The 20,208-nt window shown below is 40.5% G+C and overlaps 1 protein-coding gene across 26 annotated transcripts in view; it reads left to right on the top strand.

The window, feature by feature from the left end:
• nfasca (neurofascin homolog (chicken) a) overlaps nucleotides 1-20,208 on the top strand; it is a 185,394-nt gene that overhangs the window by 100,665 nt on the left and 64,521 nt on the right. For 23 of the 26 annotated variants that reach the window (XM_032513140.1, XM_032513153.1, XM_032513152.1 and 20 more), the window contains 3 exons: nucleotides 10,284-10,458; nucleotides 15,432-15,449; nucleotides 18,082-18,187. In XM_032513140.1, coding sequence (XP_032369031.1) covers nucleotides 10,365-10,458; nucleotides 15,432-15,449; nucleotides 18,082-18,187 — 218 coding nt within the window. In that variant the 5' untranslated portion in view covers nucleotides 10,284-10,364. The remainder of the gene's footprint in view (nucleotides 1-10,283; nucleotides 10,459-15,431; nucleotides 15,450-18,081; nucleotides 18,188-20,208) is intronic. The other 3 variants (XM_032513151.1, XM_032513150.1, XM_032513141.1) reach the window with 1 other exon arrangement.

Below are 20,208 nucleotides of genomic sequence, written 5' to 3'. Positions count from 1 at the left end.
CATCTGCCAGCTGTATTTGTTTCCTCAGATGTTGTGTGTACAGATATGTGACAGTTTGGGAATTCTGTAAACCACCCGTTGATTAGCACAGCAGGAATTGTGCATAATTTAGATTTCCTTTAGCCAATACTCACTATGTTGGCAGACTGGCTGTCAGGCTGTACTGCGTCTGGATCCTGTTACAAATAGTTCTTCTATGAGTGCTGTATCACTGACCTCTCATCCATTATGGGCTAAATATGCATTTCCATAAGATGGACATGTTACCTCAGGCCTTCTGGAGTCCAGTGACACTGTCTGTTCATCATCAGCTGTAGGAGTCCCTTCCCCCTGCCATATTGAATAGTATTTGTATTGACAGGATGTGCCAAGCCATATGCTTTTAATAAATAATACTCACTGTATCATCGTCTGGTGACAAGAAAGTGATTGACATCTTCTGACATGTAATTTCTACGTACCATTAGCACAAAATTAAGGCACCTACTAGCCTGCAAAATGTTTTATTTTGACTTGTTGCCGGGTTTGTTTTTGTCCAGTCATGTTTGTTCTGTATGAACATTAATTGTAGAAAGATATTTGGAATTAGACATAGTTTATAGAGATTTGTGCTTATGGTTGTAAGTCATATTTTCATCGCATTGTGAATAAGGATTTTAAATTAGGCCTAGTCTTTAGGATACATTTCCTAAAGAACATCCTCTACACACTTTTAAGGCAAAGTAGGCTAAATAATCCATTTATCCATCCATCCATCTTTGTCCGCTTATCTGGTTTCGGGTCGCAGAGAAAGCAGCTCTGACAGGGGACCCCAAACTTCTCTTTCCCGAGCCACTTTAACCAGCTCCAACTTGGGGGATCCCGAGGCGTTTCCAGGCTAGGTTGGAGATATAATCTCTCCACCTAGTCCTGGGTCTTCCCCGAGGCCTCCTCCCAGCTGGACGTGCCTGGAACACCTCCCTAGGGAGGCGCCCAGGGGACATCCTTACCAGATGCCCGAACCACCTCAAGGCTAAATAATAATACATTTTATTTATATAGCGCTTTACATGTTACTCAAAGACACTTTGCAGTAAAACCAGCATGTTTTACACATAAAAACAGATCAAGAGCAATAAAACCAACACATAAAACAAGCATAGTAAAAGCAATTAAAGGAGCGTTTACAACTTTGTAAAAATGTGGATTGGCTGGTAAGTAGATATTTAAGTCGGTCTACTAATTTCTGCCAGGCTATTTCAGCCGTTTTTCCCTTTTTGCATATTATATGCTTCACCTCCTCCTAACTTTCCATTAGAAGCTGCTGCTCAGTGGGTGAATGATATGCTGCACACATCTTCTCCATTTCCGCATCAGTAAATCTGTGATTGATACTGTGGTCTATTTAAGAAAGCTGTGAATGTGCACTTATCCCAGCTATCTACACCTGGCTTGACATAGCTTAACTTTCTCATCCTTGCTCGGTAAACGTGCAACAGATTAAGCCGCGGTCACAATAAATCAAGCCGCGCTTTTTCAGTTATCCTGGATTTATTTTGTGCCAGAGCGGATTGGGCGTTGTAGCTGTAATAATCATGATGCTTGCTTCAATTCTTTCTTTTAAGAAATATAAAACGTGAGGGCTATATTAAATGATTTATTCTACATTTGACTGGAAAATGCAATGTACTGCTTTTATGATAACAAATATCTGTATTCTTCTCTCATCTAAATTAATGGAAGAAGTCATAACTGTTAAAGAACTGTTTTCTTAACAGTCTCATTTAGAAAATGAATGCAGTTTCTGGAAGTAGGTTAACATTTTTTTGCTCAGATTCATGATTTGCACTTTGAGCGCGCTTCTGGCAAAACTCATAGAAGGTCACTGAGCAGTGCTTACTGACACACAATATACTGTTTTTACATAGTACAAATTAACATGGGAATTTTTAGAAATGGCCTGCAACAGGCCAATCTGTTTCTGTTAGAGCCTGTAGCACAAGACGCAGAAGGGGGAGACAAGACAAAATGTGTCTAATGGCTTCTATGATGCACCCTTGATGTAATGTTAGGAGAAGTACTCAGTGTGTTTTTGTGTGCGGGATGATAATGTGTGCCTGAGGTTGAGGACCTCAGGCTAAACTAAGGTAATTCTGACCTGGTTTGTAATGTGAAAAAACCCACAATCGAGTGCACTGCAGCACTGTCAGAGAAGCCAGCCAGCCCAATGCTGCCAGCTCGGTGCAGCACTGGTGCATGAATGGTGCATGAATGTTTGTGCCCCCAGTCTACCTGGAAAACCTTTGCCCTTGAACCAATGACACAGATATCTGAAATCTCTAAATACCAAGTTTTGGTATTGTGGGATACGGCCCTTGGCCTTAGGAGATTGTAAATGGACTGTATTTATATAGTGCTTTTCTAGTCTTAAAGCGTAGTGCATAGTTTCTGTCGCCCCTTTGAGGAAATCTAAGTAAGGACAATAAAACTGTCCATCCACATGATACATGCCTTCGGTAATCACGCACAGTGTCTTGCCCAGGGATAGCCTGAAAATCCAGACCCAAATTCGAAAGATTAAGGGTCTGGCATTGAGTAATGAAGTCACCCATCTTGAGGGGCGACACCACGTGCATATTTTAAAGTCTCACTGCAAAAAGGGGTGACGTATCCAGAGCTCCATACACTTAGCTACCAGCGGAGCTAATTAGTAGAATAAACTGTCATCATCTGTTTAGCTCGCCTCTGGCCCCGCCTATATCAGATGTGATTGGTGCAGCTCGGCTACAAGGGTATAGTTAATGAGCAGCAATACTCAATGGCAAAGTAACTCGCTGTGCAAATTCAAATTGTGCTCTCGCGAGAACTGTGGATTTCCAGGGTAGCCCAAAGACACTTCAACATGGGACTGCAGGGTCAGGGATCGAACCATTAGATTGGTAGGCAACGCCCTTAGAGACAACAAGGGACACTACACTTTGGGTGTAGGGGACACACTGATTTGAACAGAGGATCTTTTGTTCTACAGTCAAATACTCTACAACTGAGTCTCAGTCTTGGTCAGCCACTTCGATCATCCATGCTTGGGTGATTGTAAGCCCTGTGATGCTGGATGCCATGTTGCTGTCATTCCTGATCCTGGAAGTCTGCCTCTGATTCCTGATCAATCACCACTGCAAGTCATTGGGAAACACCGCAAGCTATTATAAGAGTCTGTCTCGGGCCGTGTGACAACAGGGTCACGGAAGGCTTGTATCATGCGAACGCGCTGCCAGTTTTGTTGTCATTATTTAGAATTCCTCATCGGGGCAGCTGAAACTACGCACTATAGCTTTGAATAAGCAGGAGGGAAGATTGCCAGGTGTCAGCCATGTGGAAACACTGCCCCTTATATAAAGCAGCCTCAGTCTATCTGTGGAAGAGATTGGGAACCAGGATTCCTTTCTGCCAACTTTGAACCCCTAACTGTGTGGGTAATATATAAAGCTCAGATTTACAGGCAAGGCAAGGCAAGGCAGCTTTATTTGTATAGCACATTTTAGCAACAGGGCTATTCAAAGTGCTTTACACGAAATCAGTTAAACAGATAAAACACAAGTACAACAGTTTAAAAATCATAAGCATTAAAAACAATAAAACACATGAATGGACAGTTAAAACAAAATAGAAACATTAGGACACATAAAACACAAGAATAAAAGTTACAGTGCAGCATAAAATTTAAGAAATGAGCATTCATTAAAGAAAGCAGCATCAAAAGGAGGTCTTCAGCCTTGATTTAAAGAACTGAGAGTAGCAGCGGACCTGCAGGTTTCTGGAGTTTATTCCAGATATGAGGAGCATAGAAACTGAAAGCTGCTTCTCCCTGTTTAGTTCTGACTCGGGGGACAGAAAGTAGACCTGTCCCAGATGACCTGAGAGGTCTGGGTGGTTCATATGTTAGTAGCAGATCAGAAATGTATTTTGGACCTAAACCGTTAAGGGATTTATAAACTAGCAAGAGTCATTTGAAATCAATTCTTTGAGACACAGGAAGCCGTGTAAAGACTTCAGAACTGGGGTGATGTGATCCGTCTCTTGGTCTTTGTGAGGACTCGAGCAGCAGCGTTCTGAATCAGCTGCAGCTGTCTGATTGATTTTTTAGGGAGACCTGTAAAGACCCCTTACAGTAGTCAAGTCTACTAAGATGAAAGCATGGACCAGTTTTTCCAAGTCCTGTTGACACTAAGTCCTTTACCCTTGATATGTTCTTTAGGTGATAGTAGGCTGACTTGTTATGTCTTAATGTGGCTGTAAATTCGGTCAGAGTCCAGACTCACCAAGATTTCTGGCTTTGTCTGTTGTTTTTAAAATTGTTGTTTAAGCTGAGCGCAGACTTTTAATCGTTCCTCTTTTTTTCCAAAAACAACCACCTCAGTTTTTCCTTCATTTAATTTCAGAAAGTTCTGGCACATCCAGTCGTTAATTTGTTCGATGCACTTAGTCAGTTTTTGTATTGGACTATAGTCCCCTGGCGATAAGGTTATGTAAATTTGTGTGTCGTCCGCATAACTATGGTAACTTATTTTGTTTTTCTCCATAATCTGAGCCAGTGGAAGCATGTAGATGTTAAACAGAAGAGGCCCCCAGCTGCTATTGTTGTCAATAAATCAAAAGGCCTTGACCCACCGGTTGTTCTTATTTCACACCTCTTACCTCAATGTTTCCACAACTCCCATAAACCCTTCTCAAATCTCCGGCACATTCATTGAAATGAGCTTTGTTCACATGATGTTGTTCTCATAGCGGTGCTTTGAAACTAGCTTGGTTAGTGCTTGATTATGTCAGTCTAAACTTTAGCTTTACTTCACCTAACTGCAATGTAGAAATCTTGAGCTTCATATCATGACATAACGGATAGTTGGTGTGATGTGGGTGCTATGTTGGAATCTATTTTTAAAAGGTGGTTCCAATATTCTGTTGCATTCATATAATTCTAAAGTGGATGGGACATTAAAAACTTGTCATATTATAAAACCCACAACACTATAATAAATACCCAAACATTTATCACCTACACAAAGAGAGCATTTGGTGCTGGTGTGCTGTATTTCTTTGTTGCATTAGATTGTGCAGTTGTACCCAAAGAATTGGGTAATCTGTGTAAGTGTACCTACTACACAATTAGGTCTCTTTAAAGGATAGATGAATAGAATTTACCAGATTTATAATCACTATGTGATGTATGTGCTGGCTTGTCTTTGTCATGACTCCTTCACATCCTTAAGTGTCTTTTCATCTGTCTTGTACTAGAGCCATTATATGAGTTTTATATTTTGGTAAATATGCTTGTTTACTTTCTTGCTGAAAGTTAGATAAGAGGATAGTTACCACCAGAGGTGGGTAGTAACGAGTTACATTTACTCCGTTACATTTACTTGAGTAAGTTTTTGAAAAAATTGTACTTCTAGGAGTAGTTTTAAATCACTATACTTTTACTTGTACTTGAGTAGATTAGTGAAGAATAAACTGTACTCTTACTCCGCTACATCAGGCTACAATGAGCTTGTTACTCGTTACTACGCTTCATTGTTTTTACCCCAGCGTACGTCTCATTTTAATGTTTTATTTTGACAGAGAGAGAGAGAGTCTTCCGCTGAAGGCTCTACCACGTGACTGTGCTTAATCAATCACACGTCGTTGTGCAGTCACGTGACCGTACTCGTTTCAGCAGCGCGACCGGTTAGCTTTACAGTCGTAGCAAAGCAAAGACGTCAGAATCATACGTCGCCAAGGCAACGCAAACCAGGAGGAACCCCCCCCCGGCCTCATAGTGAAAGCATGGTTACCTTTTAGGAAAAGTGCGAAACAGCAGCTACATTATGCGTTATGCGTCAGTGTCGACCAAAACAAACGGACATGTGAGCGTTCAACAAGTCAACATCTAACCTGAGGAGACGTAGCGGTGGTTTTAGTTTCTGCTGTGGAGAGGTGGATGTTTTTCTTTTAGGTTACATACAGTATGTTTTACACATGCAGTATCCATCCTAATTTGATGTGACAAGTCTCTCAAGTAAGCTATTTTGTAATTAATAAATACATTTTAATTTATTTTTATTGATTGGATGAACTATACTTTGCCTAAAGATGATTATTTTGTATTTTTGTCGGTCTGGTTGATGCTCGTGTTAAGAAATAAATCAGACGTTACTCAACAGTTACTCACTACTTGAGTAGTTTTTTCATCAAGTACTTTTTTACTCTTACTCAAGTAATTATTTGGATGACTACTTTTACTTGAGGCATATTATTCTGAAGTAACAGTACTTTTACTTGAGTACAATTTTTGGCTACTCTACCCACCTCTGGTTACCACTCTATTATACTGTCCTCCAAAGCTCACACATTACCCTGATATATCTCATTTCTTACAAGATGACGAGATATGTGATGTTTGGCCGGGGTTTTGTGGGGGACTATTTATCGCGTCCTCTAGATGCATGGCAACCTTATGTTGACAACAATACTCCCTGGTCTGCATCATGAAATGATTCTGGACATAAGTCCGCCAATATGAAGAAGAGTTTTCCCCAAAATGTTGAATTCTTCATTTATAATGAAGAATTCTTATAAGACAAGAGACAACTTGAAAAATGAGTTGCAATATTCACATGGTAAACATGTGTAGAACACCATTCTGTCATCAGACTATACACATAGTTTTGTAAAATGGGCCCCAGGTTTGCAGCCCGCAGTACAGCTGCTACTTTCCAGCCACGAACGTACATGTGAGGGAATGTGTTTTCAGGGGAGCCCATGTCTTATTAACGGGAGCGGGGCTTCTCCTAGCTCCCCTGTAGTTTGCACCTTGGTAGAATGTTACGTTCACCATCAATTTTTTCCCTCTATATGTGCACTCAACATCAGTGTATCACTGTGTGCTACAGCATCATTTATAATGCACTGCAGCGTGTGGAGAGGGTTCCACACGTGAATAGAAACCTATTTCACAGCTTTCCTGACATTCTGTCTATGTCTCTCTCTCTCTCTCTCTCTCTCTCTCTCTCTCTCTCTCTCTCTCTCTCTCATTCCTCCTTATCCTGATTTCTTTCAGCTGGGAATAGATCTACAATTCAAAGGAACTTTCTGTTTTAACGCTCACATTGAACTTTTCCTAATCCCTGTGCTGTTCTTCCTATCTGTAGTGTGTATGTGTGTGTGTGTGTGTGTGTGTGTGTGTGTGTGTGTGTGTGTGTGTGAGTGATTGGCACCTCATGCCAGCCATCCAGGGGTATTAGCTCCCCAGGTGCTATTATCTATTTTGTGTGATGGTGTTATGGTTGGACAACATACCACCAGATGGTTTATGCATAATATTTGTGTGTGTGTGTGTGTGTGTGTGTGTGTGTGTGTGGTGTGTTTGTGTTTGTGTTTGTGTGTGTGTGTGTGTGTGTGTGTGGTGTGTGTGTGTGCGTGCGTGCGGGTGTGGTAGGTGTTTGCAGGTTTTGGATGGCATCTGACTACTGCCCTCAGGCCAAAAAGCTGTTGTGCCCCCTCTGTTGTGAAACCATTCTGTTATTTCACAGCTCATAGTTTAAAGGTCATAAAAATGTCACTTTATGAGGTTTTTTAACGTTAATATGCGCCCCCCCCCCTCCCCCCCAGCCTGCCAATGGCCCAGGGCTGTAAACTGAGCCCTGGGTATCCTGTTCTGCCTTTAAGAAAATGAAATATCAGATGGGTCAATCTGGAATCTTGCCCGTATGAGGTCATAAGGGGCAAGGTTATCTCCCCTTTCTCTGCTTTGAGAGAAAAGCAAAGTGGCATTTGGTCAAGGCCGCACCCCCAACCCCTTCCTTAAAGAGATAAAGGCTGATACTACTTTGTGAATTGTTGGAACAATTGGTTCAGATTTTGAGCAAATCCATTTGTATAATGATCAGGAAATCCTCCACACTGTCGACATACTTAATGCTGGTCATTTTAAAGTAGAGGAATCCAAACAATTTTTTTTTCCATCTTTCTTTAAAAATTTTTTTTAACATAAGTAACTTAAACAGAAAATTGTGTAAATGAGCCAGAGTGTGCTTAATGCTGATCTCCATCTTCCTAGCCAGATTTTAAAAAGACATTATAGATGTTTAAAGTTAGGGGCAAATCTCAGTATAACAGTAGCACAAGCAGAGAAGCTAACATTAGCTACCATTAGCTACTGGTAATACCACACCAAATAAGATTGGAGCAGCTGAACCCTATTGAATTAAGCAAATTGTCTGTTTTATTTGTAAAATACCATTGTTTCTTCAAATGTTAGATAGTCTTGCTGTAATTAATAATCAGTTAAGATTATTAATCATACATATGGAATCATGTTCCATTGAAATGAGGGGTCTCAGTCCAGTTTTCACTACAAATTATATTATTTTGTTTATTTTAACTTTGATTTAACGATTATTGATACAGTCCTCAGCACCTCGACAGTGTCTTAAGTCATTTTTTGTCTCTCTCTTTATCCACCCCCACACTCCCACGTGTTTTCTTTCATTAACTCATCCTGTGTCATGGCTTTGAGATTTGGTGTGATTTTAAGCAGAGAGAAGGCTTGATCCTGGTGGGAGACGGCAGCATGGGGGACAGGGATTAACAGTGGCAGGTGGTCCTGCTATGGTTGCCAGTACACAGACCTGGCAACCATCATTTGGAGCTGGTGGGGTGTAAATTAGAAATCTTTGGCTTGTGGGTTGACTGCTGAATAATGGGACAGGAAGAAAGACACTGAGTGTAGAAAAACATGGCTGTAGTGCCTGTATTGTCAGCAGGCCTACCAACTCCTGCAGGGTCGATCTGAAGCTCTGATATGGGTTACCACTCATCGCCATCTTTGCCAGTTACTGAGGCCAGAAAGTCCTTATTGGGCACAAGGTGATGAAGCTTGGTGTGGTTGGAGTTAAGGTAGCACAAACAAGACAGGTGACTGTGACAGGCCGAGGCACAAGCTATGTTTCCACACGTCAATCGAATTATCTGAAGTTTGCTAAAAAGATTCATGTGTTTCCATCCAACGGCTTTTAAGCGAATAAAAACCTGTGCTAACATTTGCAAATGATTAATATTGTACGAGTTGTAATAGTGCTCAGGTGCCAGCTGATAGCACCATTCTGTATGTGTCAAGCTTTAATAATGATGCAGATGCACCTAAATGGAACGACAGCGCTCCAAACAGCAAAATGTAAATTAAATGTTCCACTTGTCTTTGTTGACACCTGCCATATCTGCAAAGAAAGTGGACATGACCTAAAACCTCTTCTTCTTCATTTTATGTCAGGTTGCAACCATAAAACCTAATCCCAATTCATTATTTATTCAGTGTTTATCGCATGAGCTGTTTACCGATTATGAGAATATCCATTTAAGTCTTGAAATTCAATCGAATTTTACTGTTTTCACAAGGCATTTTTCATTTGATGTGACTTAATTTGCATTCAAATGTGTGGATGGAAACATGGCTACAAACCCATTACAAATCATACAGCATATCGTAAACCCTCAATGAAGAAATCATGTTTGATGTGTGATACGGACACACTCTGCACACAGCTTTTGAAACCCTGACCTATGGAAAATAATTCTACCAGGTAGAATATGCACCCTTTATTCTTAATAAAATTAATACAGTACATTGACAAGATCAGTTCATAAGTTACAGTAGAATAAGTTGGGTAGAACTTGACTAGGTAGCCAAAAACAGAGATTTGTAACTTGCATAAGAATCCCTTCTGGATAAGAATCTTCGACTAGTTATAGTCCATTATTGTGGCTTGCTGCCAAACAAATATCCTCCCCCTCATTTGGAGAATTTGGCATCACATCCTGACCTGGATTCATGAGGATTGTGTTAGTGGGACAATACTGGGAAGACAGATAACAGGGCCTCTTAATAGTCACACACCCTTAAAAACATTTGAAAGACAGAGTCTATATGAACACATACAGAGGGTGGCACGCCTTGTTTGTCACTGCACCTGTACAAGCTTTTGCACAAATGGATGTTGGAGCTTCGGCACTAAGTGTTGCGCTTGATGCTATCTTTGATCCTACTGAAAGAATCAGAGCCACTGAGCTTCTCCCTGGCTTTGTTTCCAGGCTACTCTCTCTTGGGAGCCAAACAGGGCCTCAGCTGTGAATGTAGGCCAGAGTCGACTCCCATTCTCATGCCAGAATGCATACACAGCTACACACACAAACAGTGTATACTGTAGATGTACTGTATTACTACGCTGTCTCCATCCTAACCATTCGTCTCTGTGTCTGTGTCTCCACTCTAGGTCCTCTGTGTGGCTGTAAGGAGAACCATCTAGCCAATCAGGAGAGGTGAGGGGCAAGGCCGGCCAATCGTTGGGGGAGAGATGTTGGGGCAGGGCGGCCATGTGACCCTGGTTCACATGTCATTATTGCTGCTACTGTGGAGCAAAGCAGCACCCATTGAAGTCCCACAAGACCGTAAGTCACTCAGCAATCATCAGATCCACTTTAACCAATACGTTACAACAAATGGTGATACAAGTACCAAAACCATAATTAATTTGGTTGTAGGGAAGTTGACTGAGGTTTACACAAGGGTACTCCGTGTTGCTAGGGTTGCTGCAGCCCCATTGACTTGCTGGCGTGTAGTACTGACGTAGTAACTATGTTCCATGTAATTTCAGATTCTGCTAACCGTTTTTAGCCCACTCTTTTACAAACTCTGCAAACTGCATACTGCCTACAGACGCTGACACAGAACACAGGAGCTTGCATGTCTCTCTAGTCTGTCTGTCCAACACATTCTCACTCCCATCACTTGGTCAGGTGCCTTTTTAAACATGCGTTCACATCAGTTCATATGCACACAATACAAGTCACCCTTTCCAGCAGCAACCTCTGATGGGACCAGTCCAGACAGTACATGGATGTGATGGCACTCCTCGCAGGCGCACATCAATTCAAAACAAGAAACCGATTATCGAAAAATAATAATTAATTAACTCCAACAGTGAAGTTAAAATGATCTAGCTTTGATTTTTAAATATGAAATAATAAGTATGTTGACAGAAATGATCACATTGAAATGTGATTATCATGACAATACACTGCTTTAGATGCCTGGGTAATATAAGGGTGGTTCCCTCACTACAAAGCCAAAGATGATAAGTCTTCCTTGGTTCCACCATGCACATATTAATTTTCTATACAGTAGATACACCCAACACACACACACACACACACACACACACACACACACACACACACACACAACACACAACACACACACACCACACACACACACACACACACACACACACACACACACACCACACACACACACACACACATTTCTCATACCTGTCCATTATGATAGTACAGCCTGACTGGATTCAGCTGTTTAAGGGATTCCTGAGAGAATTGGGAACAAAAGCACAAGGACAAAGGAGGAGTCATGCCCTTTCTTCCTCTTTCCTTCATCTCTCACACACACACACACACACATGCACGCACGCTCACACACTCAACCATAACACATACACACACACACACACACACACACACACACACACACCCACACTCCTTTCACAGCAAAAGGTCACAAATTTTGCAATGAAAAATGATTTTCAAAGAGCCCAAGGACTCCTGGCCTATGTGTTCCAACACAACGATGCTGACACACCACACACACCACACACACACACACACACACACACACACACACACACACACACACACACACGTCCAGCGGAGACCATTTGGATGAATTACCCAGTTGGTCTAATTCAACTCATAGTTCAGTAAAAAACATGGTAAATAAGAAGTTATGTTTTTATAATATATACTTTGTTGCAACATTTTCAAGAAGCAAAATTACCAGCTTCTTTCCTCAGAATCCACTCATCCTCCATGCTTTATATAAATCTTGTATTTTGTTTTGTGTTCTTAGCATTAGCATCTTGAATTTCATTGAGCAACTGTGCTGTAGATTGATAATAAATTAAACTTGCACCTTGAGAATGAAGAAATGTGTGTCTACGCATACATACATACTTGTTAGACATAGAATGGCATAAAATATGTATCAAAAAGCCACCAGTAATGCATTTTTTTCTGCTTAGCAATGTACATCTTCACATTTTTGTTTGGCAAAATGATGCAATGTGACATGTTAGACCCTGATGACTCTTCCCTTGTAGTTTTTTGTCAGAGCAGCACATCCACAGCGTGTTGATGGTTTAATTCAGGAGACGGAATGAGAAGCCCCATCCCCCTCTTTTCCTTCTGTCTCTTTATTTGCTTCACAGCTAAATCTACTTTTGACCTTTATTGATGAGTTCTTTCCGCACATCCCTACAGGACACACACACACACACACACACACACACACACACACACACACACACACACACACACACACACACACACACACACACACACACACACACTTCATCTTTACATAATAATACTGTTTATAAAGGGCCTGATATGAATACTATTTAAAATGTCTGTGGAGTTGTACTTTAGTTAACAAAACTACAGTAAAATCCTCACTATTAATTTGATCAAATATACAATACATGCAGGCAAGACCCATACTGGTGAACAGCAGCATGGATGTAAGCATGCATACACATGCACACACAGCACACACCATTTGTCAGGACTCATCTGTTACGCAAACACAAGGCCAAGCTCCTGACACAGGGCCGATCCTCTTTGTGTGTGTGTGTGTGTGTGTGTGTGTGTGTGTGTGTGTGTGTGTGTGTGTGTGTGTGTGTGTGTGTGTGTGTGTGTGTGCCCCTGTGTGTCAGTGGGGAAGGGTCTTAAATCAAACACACACCTCTGCATGTCTACACATATAGGTACAAAAGTCTTGTTACCTTGTCCTCAAGATGAATCATTCCTTATTAGTGTTGCATTACATTACCCTCACTTACAGTCAGGCACCTACAAAAGTCATGTTACACACTTCCATTGTCAGATCGCTGTCTTTTTATCAGCCTGTTATTGTCATTCAGCGCAGTCAACACTGGTTGATTGTCAGATTGTAATTTGAAAAGCCTGTCATTATCTACATGCCAAATATGACGGTCTGTGTATAGAATCTGTAACATAACGTGTGTGTGTGTGTGTGTTGTCTTTCTCCTCCTTACTGCTCACCCTTTGCTGATGCGGGAACTCCTTACAGGTGAGTCCACATTCTTAGTTTCTGTGTTTCCCTCTATGGATCACAATTAATCTCTCTCTCTGTTCATAACTCCTTTCAATATTGTATTACATAATCTCTACACAACATAACTGTAAGCTTTAACAGTGGTTCTCAACTGGTCCATCCTCAGGGTTTAAGCTTCCCCTTAAGGATCGGCTCACAGGGCTAGTTTGTCTCAGCCAGCAGTTAATGCCCCTTATCCAATAGAAGATTCTGAACAGACTATTAAAAAGACTATTGTTTCACATCTAACGTTACAGGCTATCATACAATGTAGAGACTGGGGTCATGGCAAGACTACAACTAGATTTGTTTTGCAAACTTTAGCTTATTAGCTACCACTAGCAACCGTTAGCTGGTAACTTGAGGGATAGTTAGCTGATTTCATTCAGAAGACTGTCTCCCTTACCCGGAGGTCTGCGTTGATCCGCCGGTAAATTCCCCGTTGGATGTCGCGCTTCAGAAGGGTTGAAAATAGAGCCTGACAGATAAAACTGATACTGATACAAATATTTGGTTATTTAGAAATCTGATATTACGATATAACGGCCGATATACAGTAAATTAAAAAAATGTAAAAAAATCCAGAAACCCTTTACACAACATAAACAGATTTCCCTAACATTAGTTATTTGTAGTTATTTATGAGTTCACACTAAAATAATGGGATCATATTTGTTACAAAACAGAGGAACATTAAAATACATTAAAAGTAAGTTAAAAAAAATAAAATGTAAAAAAAAATAAAAACTTAAGATATGAAGCTTAAAGTCCTGTGAACAAAAATACAAAGACAAAAAGAAATGACCAGTGTTACCAACAAGGTCGTTGTAGAGCGCCCTCTGGTGGTGAAACTATACAACGCCAATGCTCATAACGTGGTTGACCGTTCATTTTAATTTTAATTTTTAATTATTAATTTATCAGAATCATTTATTTTACATTATAAAGGATTCTGATAAATGACTATTTTCGGCCATTATAAATGCTGATACCGATTGATCGGGAAATGCATAATATAATATCGTCCCACTGATATATCGGTCGGGCTCTAGTTGAAAATCTGCAACTTTCCCTCTACAGCATTTAGCTTAGCGTGGCGCCATAGCAACCATAAACAACACTGGCTCAGGCTGTTGCTGCTTCCTGTTCGGTCCTGGAGGGAGCGCACTCATTGGTTGTTGACAATGTTCACATGACTTAACTTCACCACCAACATAAAAATTACATGTTTGATTTTGTCTGAACGTCGAGACGGGAAAAAGACTGACTGGGTGTGAGTTTTGTGACCACCTTACACCAAACGATTGAGGTGATTAGAGCGCCCCGAGTGTAACAAGACTCTTAGGATTTTATTCAGATATTGGGAAATTAGTCTGTGTCAATGCAATCGCTTGAAAATGCGTTTGGTGTAAGATTGGCATAGGTTTACAAGAATTTGCTAATTTTAAGATTTTTGGCAAACTAAGATAAAACAGTTCATACAGCATCATACAGACAGCTTTTGATTCAGCTTGTCACAATTAGCTGAGCTAGCACGCTGTGCGAAGGGACGGTTTAATACCGGGTTTTGGTACCCATCACTACTTAAACTGATTTTCCTTATTTCTCGCTTTTCAGGCAGTCTTTTACATTGTGTTCATTGTGCATGTTCATATCGCGATGACGATTAAATACTACCGGTCAGCGCTGCTACAGATGAACATTTAATATCGATTTAATCATTACAGACACCACTGCTGACACAAATAAGCACATTGACCAGACACATTCCAGCCATATACAAGGTTTGGCCTTGTCTCGTTTCCAATATAAAGTCAATAGGTCTGCTAAAAGTAACTGGGCAATACCTCTGCAGTGCTGCCACTGACAAAGAGAAGAACTGAAAAAGACCATACTTCACTGATTTATACACTTTTTTCCTTTTATATCCAGCTTAAGTATAACAAAGCTGACTATTTTTTGTGTCATACTGGTCTTCACCTGTGTTGTAATAAAAGTGCTGCTCTGGAAAATTCACTCCAATGAAAGTAGAGTTCTTCTTTGACCAAGTTGAACCACTTTAAAATGCACCCCACCAGTTGGGAACCACCAAGCTGAACATAACACAAAGTGATGAATATGCGATGTTATAACATAGTACTATACATGTTTCTATGTCTTTAATAAGATTAACAATCACATTACAATTTGTCCATGCTTTTCTCTGTCTCGCCTTGGCTTTACATTGGACTAACAGCAAAGATCCTGCAAGACCGTAAGTGTTTTTTTTTAACAATGCTGATGTTTCTCTTCCACCAACTCCTTTCACAACTTATACTCTAGCTATTTCTTGCTTTAAGTGCATACAAAATTAATGAATTTATGATTGGGAGTGAATGACAAGTTTGGAATAATCTAACAGATCATTGTTTGTAAAAAACGGTAAGTTTCCCATGAGGAATACCAGCATTTTATATAAAGATACTGTATATATTACATACATATATAAATACATACATATATTATATGTATATAATAGTATATTCCTAACTCCGAGGTACTTTAAAGAATCAGGGAGGATGTAGTATAAGCTGTTATATTTAGGAGTAATTTCCATACTAATTATCTCTCATAGCCTGACTTTTATCACAACCAAGCATACCATGAAAATACTCTTATGGTTGCCATAGCAACGTGAGGGAAATACAGTCCTTTCTTCTACTGTGGATGGGATTAGCCGGAATAGCTTCTATTACAGAGTGAAACCGTTCTCTGATGCCTGATTCCCTTCTTATAGTCCAGGCTCAGAGCTCCTCCTTTAATCTAGCAGGCGGCCGGCACTCTGAACTGCTTGTTATCTTGTATTGTGTGTGCAGTAACTGTGAGTGTGTGTGACGTGTGTGTAGCCTACTTGTGTACAGTGTGCCCTGCAGGGCACTGTGAGCTGGAAATGCAAAAGGGCAGAGAAGTGTTGGCTGCGTGGTGTGTCTGTACTGTGGAGGGTTTGATGAGCCATTAAATATGTATAGTAGACTGAACACAGCTGGAGAGGTGGAAGCTATGATCTATTTCTTCAGCAAGTTCAGACTGATAGATGAAAAAAACACTATTGCACTGGCTGACATCTCCCTCCATTACATTCACACTCTAGTTTATTTCACACACCGTCCTGCTGCCACAAATCTCCCTAGAGCATCAAATGGGGATTAATCCGCTGCGGAAAATAGTCCCCAACAAACGCACAATTTCACGCTAATCTTCTTGGGGTCCATAAAAAAGGAAAATAAGCAGAATACACATAATACATGATTAAAACCTACAGCTGAAATAGTACAGTCAAATACATAGTACGGTCAGATACTTGGATGTATACTGTCATGACAAACAATGTACATTATGTTGTGATCATTGCATTTATAACTTGTTCATATCAGTTTTACATGTAGAAACGTACAAGTAAAAGGAAATCTACCGTTTATTGCAACTATGGTTGTATTGTTTTGTTCTTAAAATATATTTTATGAGTTATAAGAACATTTACTCACCATAGTAAATAGACATATACATATACATATTCATCAACATTGCTATAAAAAAGGTCCAACAGGCCAACATTTTATCCACATTATCTGAAGCACTTTATTGGAAGCCAAACTGAAAGTGAGCTGTCTGTAATGTGAACGTCTGTAACATCCGTCACAGAAAAACAACCACAACAACAGTTAGTCCGCTGGTTGATCCAGGGTGACGGTCTTTAAACTCTGATGGACGTTTGGTGACAGTTTTACTTTTGGCCTTCCAAGTAGCTCAATCTGTCTGATACGATACAACTTTATTGTCACTGAAATTGATTTTGCGTTCCAGAGAAGCTTCGCTCAAAAAGTAGAAACAAAAAGAAAAATGCACACAGAGTTATGCAACAATTACACTTAAGATTAAGACATATCAACAGCCATGACAAAAATAGCCCTGAATCCTCAGATCCAGACCTTAATTGGCCGCACACTGATTGTGTCTCCTGTGCCATTGGACATGTTTTAATCATGATACCATTTTGAGAGCTCTCAGCATTGACAGCGCCTCAAATAAGAAGCCAAGATGCAATAGATTGACGGTTTCCTGTAATTATTATGGCCTGTGAGTATTCAGCCAAGCAGCATCCTTGTCTGGGCTCAGGGAGCTCTGATTGCAGTGTTTACTGTAAATACTGGATATCAAAGAAATGACTAAAAGTAACTAAACCTGATTGTACGTGGAATAATTTGCTTTATTTTTGGCCAATCATGGGTGTATCTGAAATGTTTTTATGTCTATAAACACATATGATGTAAGTAAGGTTGGTGAAATGGTCCTTTAAGATGAGAATCTAATAGGGTGTAGGAGGATGGATGGTAAGGCATCTGGGTATATGTTGCAGTATATGGGATTACCCTTAACCTCTTGAACGTTACAAATTCCCTTATGTCAATTTAAAGATAGTAAAAAAAATAGTTGTTAAATAATTTGACAACTTAACCTACACACATCTGCATAAACTCGTCATTAAAGCTATATCATGTTTACAGTGAATGAAATATTCAAACCCAAGATACTATGTTTTTCATGTTTGGCAGCTCAAAACCAATTTCATTTGGGGAGGGAAATGGATGGAGTGGACCTACTTTCCTCTTTTCCTTCCTTCCTTCCTTCTTTTTACTGTCTCTCCATTGAGTTTATTCCTTTACAGAAATCAGTATATTGATTTGTAGGAAAGCGGCATGTAAATCTTTTATTAGACTATAAACCCATGTTCTCTACAGTGCGGAAGCAAAGCAGCGCTGTGTGTGTGTGTGTGTGTGTGTGTGTGTGTGTGTGTGCATTATCAGCCTTATTCCTGTAACCTCTCTGTCTCTCCCCTCCTCCCACAGTAAAGCAGCCCCCCACTATAGTCAAACAGTCAGTGAAGGACTACATTGTCGACCCCAGGGATAACATCATCATCGAGTGTGAGGCCAAGGGCAACCCAGTGCCAACGTAAGCATTGCGCGCACACACACACACACACACACACACACACACACACACACACACACACACACACACACACGTATCTGTCCTCTGCTTGAATAATAGATCCAGTTGTAGAGACACAAGCAGATGATAAGTTTGAAGAGGCTATGCAGCAAAGGCCAGATGACTTCATAAGGCTCACCAAGTGTTTAGAATTCATTGTTACACCCAGCCACCAATGTCAGGATAATCATTTATTACCAAGACTGTAAAATCGGAACATAAAAATTTGCATTTTATTTTATATTTAACATGGAGGGCTTCCTCCCCGATATGAAGTTTAATTTGTGATGCTTATAGACAATCACACTAACATTACAAAATCCAACAGCCACATCTCTTACCCAAAGCAGTGTCCTCATAATTCCTAATAGTGAGTGAGCTGTCCTCAAAGTGGAAAATCGGTGCTGAAACAAGCCGTAAACAGTGAGTTTGACATGTCAACAGGCTGCATGTGGTGTGCACCAATCACACGCAGCGGGAGAGGAATCAGGAAAATCAGAGCAGTCTGGGGAACATTCAGTGGTGCTGATTCCTCTTCTTCTTCTCTTCCTTCAAACTGTCTACCCATTCATTCTTTTCACTTGGGCCCATTGTCTTCCTCTGTGTCCTCTGTCTATTCTCTTTTCTGCTGCCTTTTGTCACCCTGGTCTGTCTGTCCTTGGTGTCTCCTTGCCCTCCTGTCTCTTTCTGGCGGTGAGAGTTATGTGGAGTGACAGTAGTGCCACTCAGATGGGCTCTTCTGCCACTCTGCCCCCCTCTGTCTGTCTGTCTGTATGTCTGTAGGTTTCTGTCACACACACATTCAATATTTTTTCACCTTTGTTAACCCTCTCTTTTTCAGTGACCCTGTTCCCCTTCAGCTGAATGCTGTCCTTCCCCACAGCTCCATATCTGCTTACAGCCCTATAAACTCAGTGTGACACCTGTCTGCCTGCTCCCTACAGCTTTAACCTGACAAGCGGTCTGTTGTGCTTTTTGCTGCTCTCTCTTTTTCTCTCTCTCTCTCTCTCTCTCTCTCTCTTTCCGCTACCCCCCACATTGCCCTTCCATTGCCTCCATCACTCTGTCGGGCTGTCTGCTACTGCTGCTGGAAACCAGAGCTCAATCATCAGGCTTGAGCACCGACAGCGTTGGGAGAAAAAGCCCTATTGAAATTCTTTCTTTCTTTCTTTCTTTCTTTCTTCAGATTCTATGCGTTTAAGCTCATTTTGTGCTTGGGATACTCAAAATTGCACGAAAATTTGTATGAATGTCAGACTGATAAAAATTGCGATCTGATATGGGTCTCTGGCTTGGCCATGGCAAATTGGCTTGATAGCGCCCCCTAACAGCAAACAGCAAAGAAACACTTGAAAATACATGCTTTTTCATCTAAACGTCATACCAAAATAAAAGTGATACAGCTCCCATATACTTTGGCCCTCTGGGATGTGCCTGAGGTCATTGGGAAGCTAACACTCTCAATTTTCTGTTCCAAGTGTCAGTGTGATTCTAGGCCTACCTGACACAGAGCTCCAGAGGTTAGAATGGAGGTTTTCTATTTCCGTCCAAGTAAAGCATCTGTAAAATGAAACTGTAAACACATCAGATGGGCTACAGACAATACCAATACCATAGCCACATGTCTCAATGGGCTACAGACAATACCAATACCATAGCCACATGTCTCAACTTACTAGAGAAAAAATCCAGAAGCCAAAAGACTCAAAACTGGATTTTACATGAATTTATTTTTACAGATATGTGTGTGCGTTTTCTTCATCACTTTTGAAAAGTGCAAAGAAAAAGCCCAAAAAGTGCAAAAAAAAACCCTTCTCAAATTCAAAAACAGATCCACATCAATCATACACATACTTGAAATAACTATTTACATACATTTATAGAAATAAGTAATCATGAACACAGCTGCAGCCATTACAGGGTTAAAATGTCCTGCTTATATTTGATATCAAATGATTCGTCTTCTTATTGGCTAAACAGGT

Source organism: Etheostoma spectabile, chromosome 4, assembly GCF_008692095.1.
Source record: "Etheostoma spectabile isolate EspeVRDwgs_2016 chromosome 4, UIUC_Espe_1.0, whole genome shotgun sequence".
NCBI classification, from domain to species: domain Eukaryota; kingdom Metazoa; phylum Chordata; class Actinopteri; order Perciformes; family Percidae; genus Etheostoma; species Etheostoma spectabile.
This window is presented reverse-complemented; position numbering and strand designations above follow the sequence as displayed.